Raw genomic sequence first — 18,175 nt, 5'->3', positions numbered from 1 at the left:
ATAACTTAAAATTAATTCAGATTTTGCAGAAAATAGTATTGAGTGTCAATTAGTTATAGATGACAATAGTTATGATTTAAGTAATTTAAGATCTGGAGTTGTATATAAATTTTTTAGAGATAATGTTTTTAAAGATCCTACTTGTATTTCTCATTGGGAAAGTAATGGTTTTAATGTTGAATGGAAACAAGTATGGAAATCTGTATTTTTTAAAATGAAAAGTTCTGAATGTATAGATAATGATTTTAAAATTGTACATAATATAATTTGGAATAATCTTAAATTGTACAATATTAACATATTAGATAATCCTTGTTGTAAATTGTGTAATGATTTGAAAGATGAAACACTTCTACATATGATTTTTGAATGTACATCAATTAAGCCTCTTTTAAATATGATTCAAGATATGTTAGAATATTTCTCTCAAAATACTGGTTTTACTTATGATCAGTTTAAATATTGGATGATTTTTGGTTATCCTGTAAGAAAAGAAGATAATAATGTATTTCTTATTTTAGTATTTTCAATAGCTAGAATTAGTATTATTAGAAGGCGAACTTTATACAATCAAGATGGTATAATAGTTAATGTATGTACCTTATTTAAGAGAATGTTTATAAATTATATTAAAAATTTAAAGTACTATTTACAAATGAAAGGTTTTGGACATAAGTTCACTCTCATGTTTTTATCAAATCCTTATGTTAAACTGGATGGTGATAATGTTTATGTAAATATAGATTAATTCATTTTGTGGCAATATGTGATTTATTATAATTATAATTTATCTATTATTCCTGTACTATTTTAACATTCAAATATCTGTGATATTTTAATTATGATTTTAATGTAAATATGTAGTCAGTGAATAAAAGATAAAAAAAACCAGTTCTCGTCCGATCACTGAAGTTAAGCAACGTCGGGCTCGGTTAGTACTTGGATGGGTGACCGCCTGGGAACACCGATTACTGTAGACGCCCTTTTGCACCTATTTTCACGCTTGGATTTGCATTTTCACTCTTGGAAGGCTGAGTCTCGATCGCGTGTGGGCCATTTAGATTAGTTCCTGGCCTGGACAAAATTTTTGGGCCGAAATTAATGTTTCTGTGTGTACCGTAGCGTATTATATGGCCAAAGACTCGCCTGAAACATTGCTGTGTAACGTCTACGGCCATACCACGTTGAAAACACCAGTTCTCGTCCGATCACTGAAGTTAAGCAACGTCGGGCTCGGTTAGTACTTGGATGGGTGACCGCCTGGGAACACCGAGTGCTGTAGACGCCCTTTTGCCCCTATTTTCACGCTTGGATTTGCATTTTAACTCTTGGAAGGCTGAGTCTCGATCGCGTGTGGGCCATTTAGACCAGTTCCTGGCCTGGACAAAATTTTTGGGCCGAAATTAATTTTTCTGTGTGTACCGTAGCGTATTATATGGCCAAAGACTCGCCTGAAACATTGCTGTGTAACGTCTACGGCCATACCACGTTGAAAACACCAGTTCTCGTCCGATCACTGAAGTTAAGCAACGTCGGGCTCGGTTAGTACTTGGATGGGTGACCGCCTGGGAACACCGAGTGCTGTAGACACCCTTTTGCACCTATTTTCATGCTTGGATTTGCATTTTCACTCTTGGAAGGCTGAGTCTCGATCGCGTGTGGGCCATTTAGACCAGTTCCTGGCCTGGACAAAATTTTTGGGCCGAAATTACTGTTTCTGTGTGTACCGTAGCGTATTATATGGCCAAAGACTCGCCTGAAACATTGCTGTGTAACGTCTACGGCCATACCACGTTGAAAACACCAGTTCTCTTCCGATCACTGAAGTTAAGCAACGTCGGGCTCGGTTAGTACTTGGATGGGTGACCGCCTGGGAACACCGAGTGTTTCGACCAGTTCCTGGCCTGGACAAAATTTTTGGGCCGAAATTAATTTTTCTGTGTGTACCGTAGCGTATTATATGGCCAAAGACTCGCCTGAAACATTGCTGTGTAACGTCTACGGCCATACCACGTTAAAAACACCAGTTCTCGTCCGATCACTGAAGTTAAGCAACGTCGGGCTCGGTTAGTACTTGGATGGGTGACCGCCTGGGAACACCGAGTGCAGTAGACGTCCTTTTGCACCTATTTTCACGCTTGGATTTGCATTTTAACTCTTGAAAGGCTGAGTCTCGATCGCGTGTGGGCCATTTAGACCAGATCCTGGCCTGGACAAAATTTTTGGGCCGAAATTAATGTTTCTGTGTGTACCGTAGCGTATTATATGGCCAAAGACTCGCCTGAAACATTGCTGTGTAAAGTCTACGGCCATACCACGTTGAAAACACCAGTTCTCGTCCGATCACTGAAGTTAAGCAACGTCGGGCTCGGTTAGTACTTGGATGGGTGACCGCCTGGGAACACCGAGTGCAGTAGACGTCCTTTTGCACCTATTTTCACGCTTGGATTTGCATTTTCACTCTTTGAAGGCTGAGTCTCGATCGCGTGTGGGCCATTTAGACCAGTTCCTGGCCTGGATAAAATTTTTGGGCCGAAATTAATGTTTCTGTGTGTACCGTAGCGTATGATATGGCCAAAGACTCGCCTGAAACATTGCTGTGTAACGTCTACGGCCATACCACGTTGAAAACACCAGTTCTCGTCCGATCACTGAAGTTTAGCAACATCGGGCTCGGTTAGTACTTGGATGGGTGACCGCCTGGGAACACCGAGTGCTGTAGACGCCCTTTTGCACCTATTTTCACGCTTGAATTTGCATTTTCACTCTTGGAAGGCTGAGTCTCGATCGCGTGTGGGCCATTTAGACCAGTTCCTGGCCTGGACAAAATTTTTGGGCCGAAATTAATTTTTCTGTGTGTACTATCACCAAGCAATATCTCATATGTGAATATTTGCTTGCTTCATGTTAAAACCATGTGGTATTATGTTGTATGTCTATTTATCTCTTATTATAGCTAGTTAAAGAGAAGATTACCTACTTAATTAAGCTGATTCAGATATAAGGAGAGATTAGTATTTAATGTAATTAATTACAATTAGTAACCTGCCCTTATTAAGTTTTAATCCAATGGTTGCATTGTTTAGGTAGCAACCGGGATAGGGCTATATAAGTCCCAAAGATATGTGATCTCGGAGGAACTACCATGCAACCCAGGGTAGCAAGGCCGGAGTTCTCCAATATCGTGATAGTAAAGCCAAGCGGGGGCAAAACTTTCGGCAGCACGAAGTCGAAGGTCATCGGCGACTTCATCCGGAAAGAGTGGAAGTATAGCTCTCTTCCGGAGGTCAAGGTCCTGGCTAACGGCAACGTGCGGCTGAATTTTGAGTTCCTGGCAGATGCGGTTTATGCTGCCAATCAAACCGCACTGTGTGGGATGAAGGTGGACTCGGCCATGTCCACCTTCAACAAGACGGAACGGGTCGTCATTTATGGCGTCCCCTCCGAGTACTCTGAGGGTGAATTGCTGGAGGATCTTAAGCTCCGCAATCACGCTGTAGAGGGTTTATACCTCTACAAACCTCGGGAGGGCAAGTCCGTTAGGACTGTCCAATTAATCTTTGCAAGCGGGAAAGTACCTAATGGTCCTCTTCCCCTTCTATATTCCAGGTACCAGCTCCACCCTTACATCCCCAAGGTACGAAGATGTCAGAAGTGCCAGAAGTTGGGTCACCTGGAGAAGTTCTGTCGCAGCAAAGTTTGCTGCGAAAAGTGTGGAGAGGGGCACAGCACCAAGCTGTGTAAATCCAAGAAGGTACGGTGTGTGAATTGTCTCAGTGATAACCACTCCAGCAACTCCGCACAGTACCCTTCGTTCCTGTCGAGAAGAGCGGAAATAAGGATACAACACACCTACAAGGTATCCTCCCAAGAAGCTCGCCATCACGTCTCGGCCAACACGGCGTCCGCTGCCCCCAAGCCCGTGGTCGAATGCCCCAAACCTGCCCCGGCTCAAACTCCGAAAGGATTCACGCCGGAGTTCAAGGACGAGTCTAAATTTTTTGATTTCTGTTGGAGGTTGGTTGCAGTAGCAATCAGTTCCAGATCCAAGGCTGGTGAAATCAATCCAAAAGACGTCATGGACGCAGTATCAAAAGTATGTGCCGACCACGTCACGAATCTACAACCACCAAATAAGGATACCAAACAAAAGAGGAAGAGATCCAGTACGGATGTTCCGAAGACTGACGTAGTGGGTCAATCAGTGGAAACGCCAAGAAAAGTAAAGGCGGTATCCACGAGTGGCCAACCTCGTCAGTCAAGGAACATCTGCAGAAGTACAGGCTCCAGACCCGTGACTGAGCGCTCTAGAAGCACTTCGTTAGCTAGACCACTGTCCACTGGCTCAGTAACGGAAATGGACGTAGAGGTTTTTACGGCACCCCAAACCCCATGCTAAAACCATACTGATCCATAAAGTCATTAATTATTTTACATTCAATTTCAGGTTTATACAGCTGAATATCAATGGTTTGAACGTACCTGAACGAAAGACCCAACTGGTACAGCTACTACAAAGGAAGCAGTATGATGCCGTTTTTCTCCAAGAGTCCAAGCTCGGTTCAAGGAATAAAGACCCTATCATCAATGGTTATACTTTGATCAGATTAAACAGACCTAATGCTCTCAACCATCGAAGTGGTGGGGGTCTGGCCATCTACATCAAAAATGGTATATCCCATAGTGAGGTTCCTCTGAAAACCATCGCTCCTCTGGAGGCACAGGCGGTATCCTTTACCGACAAGTCAAAGTTTTTTTCTATCGTTAATATTTATCGACCCGAAGTCAAAGGCAAACCTCAGCGATTCAGTGAATATCAGTATGTTTACGATCAGTTGCCCGGGACCGACAATATTGTGCTTGGTGACTTCAACGCCAAACACGTATTGTGGGGCTCGCCAACAACTGACACTAATGGTAGACAAGTTGCTGAGTTCATTGAGGCCAATGACCTGGTTAGCATAAATGATGGTAGCATTACTTATGTTGGTGCAATTGCTCCTCTTGGTTCGCATCTCGATCTCACATTAGTAAACAGTCGGTTAGCTAAAGACTGTACGTGGGAAGCAACCAGTGAGACCCTTGGAAGAGACCATGTTGTCATTGAAATCACGCTGTCACGCAATGTTGTGAAGGAGGAAGTCATGTGTCAAGGCAAATGGAGACTAGGGAAGGCTAACTGGGATTTCTTTAGGCGTCATTTCACTCGTTCCAAGCTAGATCTGGCAAGGGACGAGGACGTCTCTAGTTTTTCTGGGAAGTTGACTCAGGTTATTACTGATGCTGTTATGGGCTCTATTCCCCGGACTAAGGATGGCATTGCATGTAGGTCACCCAAGTCCTGGTGGTCCGATGAACTCCAGGCTGCCGTGGATGCCCGCAAGCGGGCTCTACGACGGTTTCAGAGGAAATCGGACCGTTATACCAAGGCAGAATACTTAGCGGTCAAGGCTTCTACAGCTGCTCTGTTGCGTGAATCACAAACAAAGCACTGGCAGGAGTTCTGCAACTCATTAAATGAGAAGACCAACCTAAGATCTGTCTGGGGTAAAATAGACTCAATGCTTGGTAAAAAATCTAATTCTTCCATTCCAACTCTTTGTTACAGGGATTCCACAGAATACAGCAATGAAGGAAAAGCCAATTTGTTAGCCAAGTGTTATGCTGACGGCAGTGCTGATACCAACCATACCAAAGAATTTCTAAAGAACAAGAAGACCTTCTACACCAACCACACTCCAATTCATCATTCGCCCTTAGAGGATGAACGGGATCTTAACGCTCCCTTCACCCTCGACGAGCTGAAGAAAGCACTGTACAGTAAGAAAGACAGCGCTACTGGTGAAGATAATATCAAGTACAGCATAATAAAGGAGTTACCAATGGAAGCGTCTACAGTTCTACTAGAATTATTCAACAAATCATGGTATAATGGTACAATTCCGAAAAGTCGGAAAACGGCAATGGTCATCCCTCTACCAAAACCGCAGAAAGATAAAAGTCTATGCAGTTCATCAGGCCTATTTCTCTGACCTCGACTCTATGTAAAACATTTGAGACGATGGTCAATAATAGACTTAGATACCACTGTGAACTAAATGGTCTTATCGATCCCAACCAAAGCGGCTACAGAGAGAAACGGTCAACAATGGATCAAATCGTTCGACTTCAACACGACATGGCCGCCCAACTCGGAAAGAAGAACTACTTCAGTGCAGTATTCCTGGATCTGTCCAAGGCCTTTGACTTAGTCTGGGTTGATGGTTTGCTTTTTAAACTTAATAAATTTGTCATTCGGGGTCGCATGTTCAGGTGGACTTCTTAAGGGATCGCCAGATACAAGTGAACGTCGCCAATTCTCTCAGCGAGAAGCACTCGTTGGAGAATGGCACCCCGCAAGGCTCTGTTATTAGCCCTACCCTCTTCAGCATTATGATCAATGATCTGGCCCTGGATTATGTAAAGCATATAGAGCCCTCGGTTAGCACGGCTCTATATGCAGATGACAGTTCGATATGGACTGGTCACAATGACCTCAATAAAGTTAAATGGCGTATGCAAACTGCTCTGAACCAAGCTGCTAAATGGGCAAACGACTGGGGCTTCATTATTTCGGAAGCTAAAACCGTCGGTTTGTTCTGCAGCAGAAAGAAAGATCACGACAGTATTGACCTTAGACTGAATGGTGTGAAGATTAAGCATGAGAATTCAGTAAGGTTCCTGGGAGTACACTTTGACAAGTGTCTGACTTGGAGTACGCACATTGACTATATCTGTAACCGGTCTACTAAAATCTTAAATGTTATGCGTTATGTTTCAGGTACCACATGGGGAGCAAACAGAGAAACTCTAATAATGATGTACAGCTCAGTTATTGATTATGGTTGTATTGCCTATGGTAAAGCAAGTGATACTCAATTGAAGAAACTCGACGTTCTACACATGAAAGCTATACGTATTGCCACCAGGGCAGCCGTAGGTACGAAGAATGAGGCGCTACTTCAGGAGGTGGGAGAGAAACCCCTCTCTCTTCGGAGGGAGGAGCTATCTCTCAAATTCTGGGGGAAACTTCAGTATTTGTCCGAAAGCTGTCCGACGTATTCCAGCATCAGAAGATTTACTCGTGTCGGAAATAACCAGAAGAATCGGAGTATCTCTTACGGGCAAGCGGTCACTGATCTATTGAGAGAGCATCAGCTCGATCAAGTAACGATCTTTGAACGCCGCCTATCGGTTACTCCGTTTTGGAAGGTTACCAACCCGACAGTCAACACCCAGCTGATCCAGAGTACCAACAAGCACGAGAACCCATTGGGAGCAAGAGCTCGCGCTCTTGATCTCATTGATTCTGTGTACGCCGACCATTTGAAGATCTACACCGATGGTTCCAAAAGTAGTACCGCAACAGGTTACGGTTTGTGCATCCCAGCAAAAGGCATCCGCATCAGTAAAAGGTTCCCCCTCCACTGTTCAGTGTTCACAGCAGAACTCTTTGCCATCAGGGACGCGGTAGCATGGCTGTCCGTCAATCACACGGAGCATGCCGCGATTCTATCCGACTCGCTAAGCAGCCTCCAATCTATTTTTCTTACCTCTTCTAATTGCAGGTCAGAAGTTATTTCCGAAATAAGAAGAATGATCCACAACTACCAAACCAACAACAACCAGAAGATTGAATTAGTATGGGTTCCATCGCACGTCTCCATTCCTGGCAATGATCAAACAGACCGTTGTGCCAAGGAAAGTCTGAGTCTGGAGGATATCAAGCCTGTAGAATACTCCTATTCGGAGTTCTGCAGTATCGTATCTTCTAGGATCAACCAGAAATGGGCCGACATGTTACGGAACCTCGACACCGCAAGATACCAGATTGATCCGAAGATACCAAACCAAACCAAACCAAACCACCCATCTGTAGCCATCTGCAAAGTGGCAACCAGACTCCGGACCAACAACGTACTACGAGACCATCAGTTCAACGCCATTAAATGTCGCTTCGGCCACGTTGCCACAAGGTCGCATGTCTTCATTCAATGCACTGAACTGAAACCCGCTCGTAAGCCACTGCTAGAGTACCTGGAAACCAACGGCATACCACTCACCATACAGAATGTTTTTGCTCCACCCACGGACCACTGGTATATGATAATGGAACTAGTCTTCCATTTTATAACCAAATCTGTCTTGAACAGATAGGCCAAGTTTCATTGCAGAAACATTAGAGAACATCTCTCCCCCCTTTTGTGAAAGCTTCCCCACCCCCCTCTTTCCTCCCTTTTTTTCTCACTTTCTTTTTTTTTTCTTTTTTTTTTTTCAGGTCTTCGAGTTTTCCAACAGATAACAGATAATCTAACCAAACCAAACCAAACCAACGACTACCATTCGACTACCAATCAACAAGAAATACCATGATCAGAACGAGTTTGGAAGAATGAAGGAGACCGAGTAACTCACGCCACACCATCCAGGGCCGAGTTTCACCGCCATGTCATTCGACCCGACCAGATCTAACGAAGAATCAACAACCAAACCAACAACACCGAATCATCCAATTTGATCCAATCCAACTACCAACTACTACGACTACCAACAACTACCTAGTTTGCGATATCAGCATCCGCTGGAAGCGAACGTTAACTTGTCATCTACCTACCTACATACCGTAATCTCGGAGGAAAAGAAAGATGTATTAAGAACTAGAATATCAACTGTAAATATTGTATATATATATTAAACCTATTACACCTGTTATATGAAGAAGAGTTCTGTTATTCTATTAACCACGAGACAATCAGGATCTATTATCAATATAGAGCTATACCCCCCACGTACATCAAGATATTGATAGATTCGGCGATTGGTCTTAGATGGTGGAGATGCAAAATTCAATCCCGGTATCGAATAGAATCCAGCCAAGTCAGTGATGAAATAACAGATCCAGCAGTCCTGAAGTAACTTACTAACTTCTGAAGAATTCTTCAAAAGTAACAGAGAAATAAATTTGGTAAGTGAATTCCTGTAACGTTTCTTGTGTCATACTTTTAGATTACAATAGGAGTATCAATATTTATTTGAAAACATCAAGATGATTGATGTACTAAATGTGTTCTCACCGCATAGTGATACCAAAGTGTGCCCAATGGATGTGAATGTTGTGACCCCCTTGAAGAAGAATTTCATAGATATAGCTATCAAAATGAAATCTTGTCGGTCCTTAGTGGATACAGGGAGTGCAATTACATTAATTTCTAAGGCACTGCTGGATAGTTTTTGGCCCAACATTGGGCTAACAAGAGCGAATTTTCCGAATATAATAGGTGTAGGTGGACATTTTTCAAAAGTGCTAGGATCATTACAAATGAAATTTCAAATATTAGATATTACATTTAATCATAAATTCTATGTGATCCCCAATATACACCAAGACATTATGCTTGGAAATGATTTTTTAAAATTAAATAAAGGTATTATAAATATGGAAAATAATACTCTTACCTTAAATGATGGATTAGTGCAAGTCACAGTTCTTGAAAACAAAGAAAATATGAGTGTTGAGATGTTCTCTAATGTTTCTGCAATGAAACTTGTTAAATTGATTGGATATAATTAAAACACTAAACATAAATCTGCATTTGTAACTCATCAAGGCTGTTTTGAGTTCAATAGACTACCATTTGGGTTACGAAACTCAGGATGTACTTTTCAAATGATGATGAATAATGTTTTAAGGGGTCTTAACTGGAAGATAGCATTGGTCTATGTTGATGATCTTATTATATTCAGTTCTGATTTTCAAACTCATCTGAAAGATTTGCAGCAAGTATTTGACAGGCTGAAAGAAGCAAACTTAAAACTCAAACCATCTAAATGTCAGTTTGCTAAAAAGGAAGTCAAATACCTAGGACATATTTTATGCAAAGACGGAATTTTAGTGGACAGTTCTAAACTGGAAGCTGTCCGAGACTATCCTCAACCTAAAAGCGTCAAGCAAGTAAGAAGTTTTCTGGGTATGTGCAATTACTACCGGCAATTTATTAAAAACTATGCCAAAATTGCTTCACCATTAACCAAGTTATTACAAAAAGATATTGACTTTGAATGGTCTGATGAATGTAACTACGCATTTAAAACATTGAAAAATCATTTAGTATCGGCACCAATCCTTGTGTTCCCAGATTTTTCAAAACAATGCTCAATTGCTACGGATGCAAGTGATGACGCCATAGGCTATATTTTACAGCAAAAAGATGATCAGAATCGGCAAAGAGTAATTGCTTATGGTGGTAGAGCATTACGTGGTGCAGAGAAACGATACTCTATCACAGAAAAGGAAGCATTAGGAATTGTTCAAGCAATTAAGGAATATGGGCCATATGTGACTAACAACCATTTTATTGTATATACTGATCATGTGGCATTAAAATGGTTAGATAGTTTGAAGGATTGTAATGGTCGATTAGTAAGATGGTCCATATTCTTACAGCAATACCATTTAGAAATTAAACATAAGCCAGGAATTCTAAATGGAAACGCAGATGGACTTTCCAGAAGGACTAGTACCGAAGAAAGCCAGGAGGATTTTCCAGTGTTTACAACAAAAATATCATCCGAGAGACTTGCAGTCACTTTTGAATATGAGTCAGACCAAAATGAGCCAATTGACACTTCTGATCCATTACCTCTAGTGGCTACAGTTGACAAAGAAGGAAAGATACCAGATGACCAAGATATTCATAGAACATGTCCGGTACAAAAGGATCCAAACCTAGGTCATTTGCAACGTCAGTGTCCAGATTTGAATCCAATAATTCAGTATAAAGAAACTGGCAATCTTCCAGATGAGGATAAGTTAGCAAGGTCTATATATCTGAATCCGATCAGAGGGATATGAAATAGAAGAGGGTATCCTTTATTATTATCTTCAGTTAAAACAAAGAGGACAAGAAAAAACTGATAGATTACGCAAATTAATTGCTGTTCCCTCCTCGTTATATGACACTGTTCTAAAATCATATCATGATTCCATGTTTGGAGGGTGTCATCAGGGACAGGAACGACTATATGCAACAATTCGGATGAAATATCATTGGCGCTCGCTTAACGCTGATGTCATTAAATATGTTAAAACATGCGAAGTATGCCAACAAATAAAGAGAAATACACATGCTAGAAGTGTTCCTCTTACTCCACTGCCTGTACAAGAAGTTTTTGGGCGATGGCATATGGATATCCTCCAAGTTACTCCCACTCCTGAAGGGTATAGATACATTTTACTCGTAGTGGATAGTGCAAGCAAGTGGCCAGAAGCTATTCCACTAAAAACCGAGCAAGCACCAGATAAAGCTGATGCCCTTATCCGAGAAATATTTTCAAGGTATGGTGCACCCAGAACATTGTGTTCCCACCTAGGACAGAATTTTATGTCAAATTTGGTAAGTGCGCTGTCACAAATGTTTCAAATAACACGAGTTCATACTACACCATATCATCCATAGACTAATGCTACTTGTGAAAGAATGAACTCGTTTATTGTACAATCACTGAGGGCTTATTGTGATGAGAACCACACTAATTGGCCCAAAATACTACCTGGGGTAATGATGGCTTACCGTTTGAGTCCAGCCACCCAATCAATTGGTTCATCTCCATTTGCCATGCTCTTTGGTAGAGAAATGAGACTTCCCATAGATATCCAGCTGATTCCAAAAGAAACACTACCAAGAGTAACTCAGGAATATCTCCAAAGCAAGAATAAACTCCTTGATATCACACGCGAGATAGCTGCGGAGAATACGAAACAAGCTAAATAAAGTACAAACAACAGCATGACAAGAAGTCTCAAGAACCATCGTTCAAAGTTAAAGATAGAGTTTGGTTATTCTGCTCCAAGGTCAAGCAGGGGTTAGCACCAAAATTGTGCAAGAAATGGCTTGGACCTTATTATATAGTAGACAATAAACCAAACCATACTTTTAAATTACGAAGATTCTCGGATGACAAGCCTTTAAAATCTCTTGTCAATGTTGCTCGTTTAAAACAGTATTATGATCCAGCTACCCGCCCTACTAATATCCCTGAAATATCAGACGGAGAAATGGATCCAGAAGAAATTACTGAGGAATCTGCACAAATGTTGGATGAACCCCAAAATCATACTCAGCCAGACAATACACATCCATTAGATCAGCAACCAACACAAAGACATAAACAGCTGTCAGATGATCAAATTGAAAAAATAATTAAATGTGCAAATTACCAAGGTGGAAAAGTATATAAGGTTAAACTTGAAATTGGTCCAACACAATGGGAGAAAGCAGATTCCATACCAGAAATGTTACGTCAAGAGTTCCATGCAACCAAAACAGCAGATGGAAAGAAAAGAAAACGCCCACTGCAGGCCAATAAATTCTTTTATAACAAGAATCAAATATCTAGCATCCAGAAGGGAACCACTGATCAAGATAATAAAAATAAAATGTCATTTTATAACCTACTAAACAAAGTAACAGCATGTATCAATAAACAAGATGAGAGAAGAATAACATTCCAAATCATTAAAATAAAATATGAAAATACCAAAATCAAGTAGGAAGTAGAAGAGTTAAAAAGAGATATTAAGATTTTTGCAAACAATATAGATAATGACAATTTAAACATAAATAAAGAAATAGAAAGGTTAAAGAATGACAATACTCAATTTGTTAATCATTATAACAATAACTCGAAAAACATTCATAAGGAATTAAAGGATAGCACAATATTGCAAGTTCGCACAGTAGAGTTTTGTGTTAATACTCTCAATGTGCTAAATATTATGACTAACAATATGCAACAGAATAATACATTATAACAAACATTTCCCCTGTGTAATCGGGGCATGAATAGATCCACCGCTGCCCTAACTGAGTGTCGTAAAAGGCGACAAAAACAAGGAACCCACATCCAAATAGATCTAATTTTTATAAAATCAAAATTCCAATATAAAGAATAGGTATGGAGTAGCTAACCATACCTCTCTTTGTAATAATCCACATGTTATGTTAATGACGATTAATATAAAAGGGGATTATCAATATTCAGAATTTAAATTTATTTAGATGGGCATAATATGTTAATACGTTATACAGTTAATTTACATATGTTACAAGTAATTTAGTCATTTTGAAAAATATGATATAATATATGTGATGCCAAATAATAAACGTATAGAAATTAATTATCAAATTATAAAAGTTATCAAAATTAAGTAATTAGTATTTGTATCACTTAATGCTTAAAAGCATAAATATATTCTAAATATGTAAATAAATAAATTCTACTTTTCACTATCCATATATAAAACATAATAGTTAATTTCATAATAAACTTTTATATGACTTTATTAGAAATAAAGTAGGTTTTTCCAAAACATTATAATACCTTTTAATTAGTAATATATATATATATATATATATATATATATGTATAATTCTTTGTTTAATGCGGAAAATGTATACTAATGTAAGGTTATTCCATTTATGAACCTAGTAATTGTGAATAGTGCCATCTACAACTACCAGACTACATAATATTACTCTTTGTTAGTTAAATGTTATTTTACAACAACTCTAAATAGTTATGGTATGGATTTTCTTACTCATAAGGGTCATATGTGTGAAATATCAATTGGGTATAATGATGGTCTTTACTAAATTTAGAGGAGCACATTCATGTATGTTATTGATATCTTGGGGATTATCGAGTATTACATGGTATATTCTTATTATTAATCTATAAAGTGAGCAAGACATGTTTCGGGTATCACAAGTCCAGATTATACAACCAAGATATGCTGGAGACACAACAAAAGGACAAGAAAGAATAATATAGGGTCAACAAAACTTTCCACCAGAAGAAGAAGAAGAGACTGAAATTCAATATGAGAAAATTGACAGTAAAATTTACGGATGAAAAATCATTAAGTTAAGATAGATAATGAAGAGTTTATGTATGATGTTATTCAATGAAGAAAACAGTTTTAAGCTGATAACATCAACATTTTATTTTGTGACTACAAAATTTTCAATTTTGTAAACCACATCCATATGAAGAGAGACATATTTATATCTTGTTACATACAATATTATCATTACTTGTATAAAATCGATTAAACATTATTTTTATGAAATCGATTAAACATTATTATTATAGATCGATTCAACATTATTATTATAAATCGATTAAACATTAATATTATAAAATCGATAAAATAAAATATCATTATTATATTATCGATAAAATATCATTATTATAAAATCTATTAAATATTATTATCATGTTATCATTATCAATAATCGATTATGTTATTAATATAACCTTACCAATATAATATAGTTAAAACGTGCATAGTACCAATATCTATATCACATACTATTTGCAAGTTGTAGGGTGATTTATTTATTCTACATTATCTATAGAATATTACTATGCATAATTTTATGAAGGATTATTGCAGTGCGTTCTTCGAACGCACTGCATTGTTTTGCAAATGACTATTTTTTTGCAGTGCGTTCTTCGAACGCATTGCATTGTTTTGCAAATGACTATTTTTTTTTTTTTTGCAGGGCGTAGCCGTGGTTTGTTTTCGAATTGATTTTTTTTTTTTTTTTCGTCCACGGCAGGCCGGTTTTCTCGGCAACGGCAATAGGTACTTCATGGCGTTTTGTAACTCGTGGCTAATCACTGTTTAAATGTAAAACAAAAACTTAGCAACTGTAAACGGAAAATGGACTGTAGAGGGCGTGTTTATCAACCGATTTTGATCGGGTTCTCTGCATCGTATTTCTTGTAACAAAGGACAAACGATAGCAGTTGAAAATTTTCGATTATCGAAAATTCGTTGCATACTTTTTTTGCCGAAATTAATCGAAAAATACTATTTCGGTTGTTATCGGACGGATTAACTTGAAACTTGCGTGGTGTAGACCGCCAGCATAGAGACATAAAAGTACACATTCAAAATTTTTGTATCACTTCCGGTTTCGATGTTAGTACTTCCGGTGGTATCACTTCCGGAGGAATTGAGTAATGTCAAAAATAATATATGCATTATATTACCAGTCTTAATACAAACTTATTAAACTAAAAAAATCCGCACCGGAAGTAACATGTTGGCCGCCATTTTGGTTTGCCTCATTTTGCAGAAATAGCTATTCAGAGGCCATTTTTCATCTGATTTGCATAACTTTTGTGTCAAACGAAACGTTTCAAGTCCGTCTACAATCCTTAAGCAGCATAATTTTGATTTTCGGTTTTGCCTTTTTTGTAGGACCGGATGTTTTTTTTCAAAGTTTGAACGCGTATATCTCATGACCTTGACCTTTGATGACCTTCATATTTACTACGATGATAATATGTGATCTTGTCTATCTGATGACCTTTTGACCTTTGGGGTCAGAAACTCTTTCCGATTTTACAGGGGTCTAAAAATAGAACATTTTGAGTCTTTGCAGTGCTATATCTCGGTCCCTAATAGAGATATGGCGATAATTCTTTCGATTTTGTAATGTAGAGATTCTGAGGTTTCCAGTGATATAATACATGCATGCCTTACATGCAAATTCAAAACCCATTCACTTAACATGGGACTATTATTAGATAAATCGGCTAATTAGATTAACCTGGCTGTCAACCCCAATACAAATCAAAGTTTAAGTAGTTTTAAAGACACCCTCCCTTTTATATTTCTTTAAAATGTTTTGTGTCCATTTAAGCTATATAAATAGGTTCTAGGATGGATTGAACCTTGTTATACTGTAAGTAAAGCTTACAGAAGCACATTAAAGCCATACCCCCACTTAATTTCCCAACTTTCTTATTTTTTATCCAAATTTCACCGAACTTTGTATGTATGTGTATAATCCAATTCTAAATTTGATGGATATGTCGAATTTGCGTATTGCGCATGCGCATTACTAACTTTCTTATTTCTTATCCGAATTTCATCAAACTTGGTATGCATGTGTATAATCGAAATCTAAATTTGATGGATATATCGAATTTGCGTAGTGCGCATGCGCATTGCCAACTTTCTTATTTATTAACCGATTTTCATCAAACTTGGAATGTATGTGTATAACCCAATTCCAAATTTGATGGAAATATTAATTTTTGTTGTGCGCATGCGCATTACTAACTTTCTTATTTCTTGTCCGAATTTCATCAAAATTTGTACGTATGTGTATAATCCAATTCTAAATTTGATGGAAATATTGAATTTTTGTTGTGCGCATGCGCATTAACAACTTTCTTATTTCTTATCCGAATTCGACCAAACTTGGTAAGTATGTGTACAATCCAATGCTAAATTTGATGGAAATATTGAATTTTTGTTGTGCGCATGCGCATTACAAACTTTCTTACTTCTTATCCGAATTTAATCAAACTTGGTATGTGTGTGTATAAACCAATTATAAATTGAATGGAAATAACCAATTTTTGTTGTGTGCATGCGCATTACCAATTTTCTTATTTCTTATCCGGATTTCATGAAACTTGGTCTTTATTAATTGACAAACATTCTTTTATTCCTAGTCAATATACTTTAAACTCCAGGCACTTTTGCATGTTTGCATTTAGAGATGCAGAAAAGTATTTACATCAATGTAATTGCAATAGACTATCTTCGTATGTACCTGAATGTCGTAACCCGCCCTGCATCAGTACTGTTATTAGAACAGTTCTAGTTTTTTTTTTTTTTTTTTTTTTGTCTACTTCTGGTCACGCTCCCCAGCCAAAACTGCACATGTCACACATTGTCTGACACAATTATTTCTTATACTTTGCGTGTCGCTACTGATTAAATGTAAAATGACGCATTTTCTTCCAACCGGAAATGACGTATGACGTTAACCATTCATTACGTATTTCGAATTACTGCTCTAATTCTGCGTCTATTTTGACCGTAACTTTTGTTTTGTTCATTACTTTAAACCAATCACTAAAAGATAGCGCTTTATAAAATTTCAGATTTTGACTTTTGTCGCTGACTTTTTTTGTTTTAATTTTAGCGTTTTTTTCAACTTCTACAATTTTATTTCAATCGGTCTAAAAATTTAATAGTAGATAAGAATTTTGATTCCTGACAAAAATCTATTTTCAAAATTTCGATATCACTTCCGGTTTTGACGTCATTCGCCTCTAAACTTGAAATTTCAACTTCCGGAATTTTGTAGGTATTTGAAAAATTCTTTTTGAAATTAGTTAAAATTGTCCCTATAACAATTTTGGAATGAAAAAATTTGAACCGGAAGTAACGTGTTAGACGCCATCTTGATGTGACCAATTTTTGTAAAAATCGATATTAAGCTTCAGGGGTAAATCTGATTTGTGTGATTTTGGTGTCTAAAGAATCTGCAATCGATTGCTAAGAAAACTTAGGAAGCCGATTTTTGAATTTTGGATTCGTATTTTTTTTATTTCCGGTTTTATGTTTTCAGTAATTGTCAAAAATATTAAGGCTCATATCTAGTGACTTTGACCTTTGGTGACCTTGTGAACTGAACAAAAGTTGTTGCCCCATACGAGATATATCCGTTGATATCCTCACGTTTGTTGTGCATCGTTAACTTCCGGTTCTACAGCCATTGGAAAATCACGATTTTTAACTTTGAAGAGCTCTGTCACGTGACCTAATTAACATACGACAAAAATTCTTATATATTCTTTGAGTGCATAAAATCTCCTTTTTGGTGATATATCACACTTGATATTTTGATCAAAATTGCGCGTTTTAAGAATCGAAAATTTTGTACTGACTTCTATAGTAACTGTGCGTAAAATCACGGTGTCTATAATTTACCGTTGCCCTAAAAAAAGTTTAACTACGAATATCTCATGATCTAATGATTGTAAAGACTTGAAATTTTGAACATTATTTAACAATGTACACATCATCACAGACAAATTAAAATTTTTGAAGTGGGCGTGGCACATCCGGTGTGCATTTTCCTTTACCTAAAATATTTGCAATTGTTATAACTCTCATAGTTTTCAATTGTCACCCTAGAAATTTTGCATGAAAATAGATCACTGCTTAGGACAATTTGTGATAATATTACAGTTGTTTGCATTCTTTACTTTAAAAAAGGGAATAGGTTTAACAATTTTATAAATTTTTCATTTTTGATCTTTAACA

At 37.9% G+C, this 18,175-nt stretch overlaps 3 protein-coding genes across 3 annotated transcripts; 2 read left to right on the top strand and 1 right to left on the bottom strand.

The window, feature by feature from the left end:
• Positions 1-1,774: 1,774 nt before the first annotated feature.
• Positions 1,775-2,067, bottom strand: LOTGIDRAFT_73467 (hypothetical protein; the record flags this gene model as incomplete). The annotated part of the gene is made up of 2 exons (XM_009052073.1): positions 1,775-1,904; positions 2,003-2,067. Coding segments are annotated over 2 exons (195 nt in total), but the record flags the coding sequence as incomplete, so codon positions are not given.
• Positions 2,068-3,145: 1,078 nt separating this feature from the next.
• LOTGIDRAFT_158654 (hypothetical protein) lies at positions 3,146-8,412 on the top strand (the record flags this gene model as incomplete). Its single annotated transcript, XM_009052103.1, has 4 exons — positions 3,146-3,267; positions 4,448-5,146; positions 7,608-8,056; positions 8,318-8,412. The coding sequence occupies 4 exons, from the start codon at positions 3,146-3,148 to the stop codon at positions 8,410-8,412; spliced, it is 1,365 nt and encodes a 454-aa protein (XP_009050351.1).
• Positions 8,413-11,600: 3,188 nt separating this feature from the next.
• LOTGIDRAFT_158653 (hypothetical protein) lies at positions 11,601-12,589 on the top strand (the record flags this gene model as incomplete). The annotated part of the gene is made up of 2 exons (XM_009052102.1): positions 11,601-11,723; positions 11,891-12,589. 2 exons carry the CDS (start codon positions 11,601-11,603, stop codon positions 12,587-12,589), a joined length of 822 nt encoding a protein of 273 aa, XP_009050350.1.
• Positions 12,590-18,175: the final 5,586 nt, after the last annotated feature.

This window comes from Lottia gigantea, assembly GCF_000327385.1.
Source record: "Lottia gigantea unplaced genomic scaffold LOTGIsca_18, whole genome shotgun sequence".
Taxonomy (NCBI): domain Eukaryota; kingdom Metazoa; phylum Mollusca; class Gastropoda; family Lottiidae; genus Lottia; species Lottia gigantea.
The sequence above is the reverse complement of the archived record's forward strand: the minus strand, read 5'-3'. Positions and strand labels throughout refer to the sequence as shown.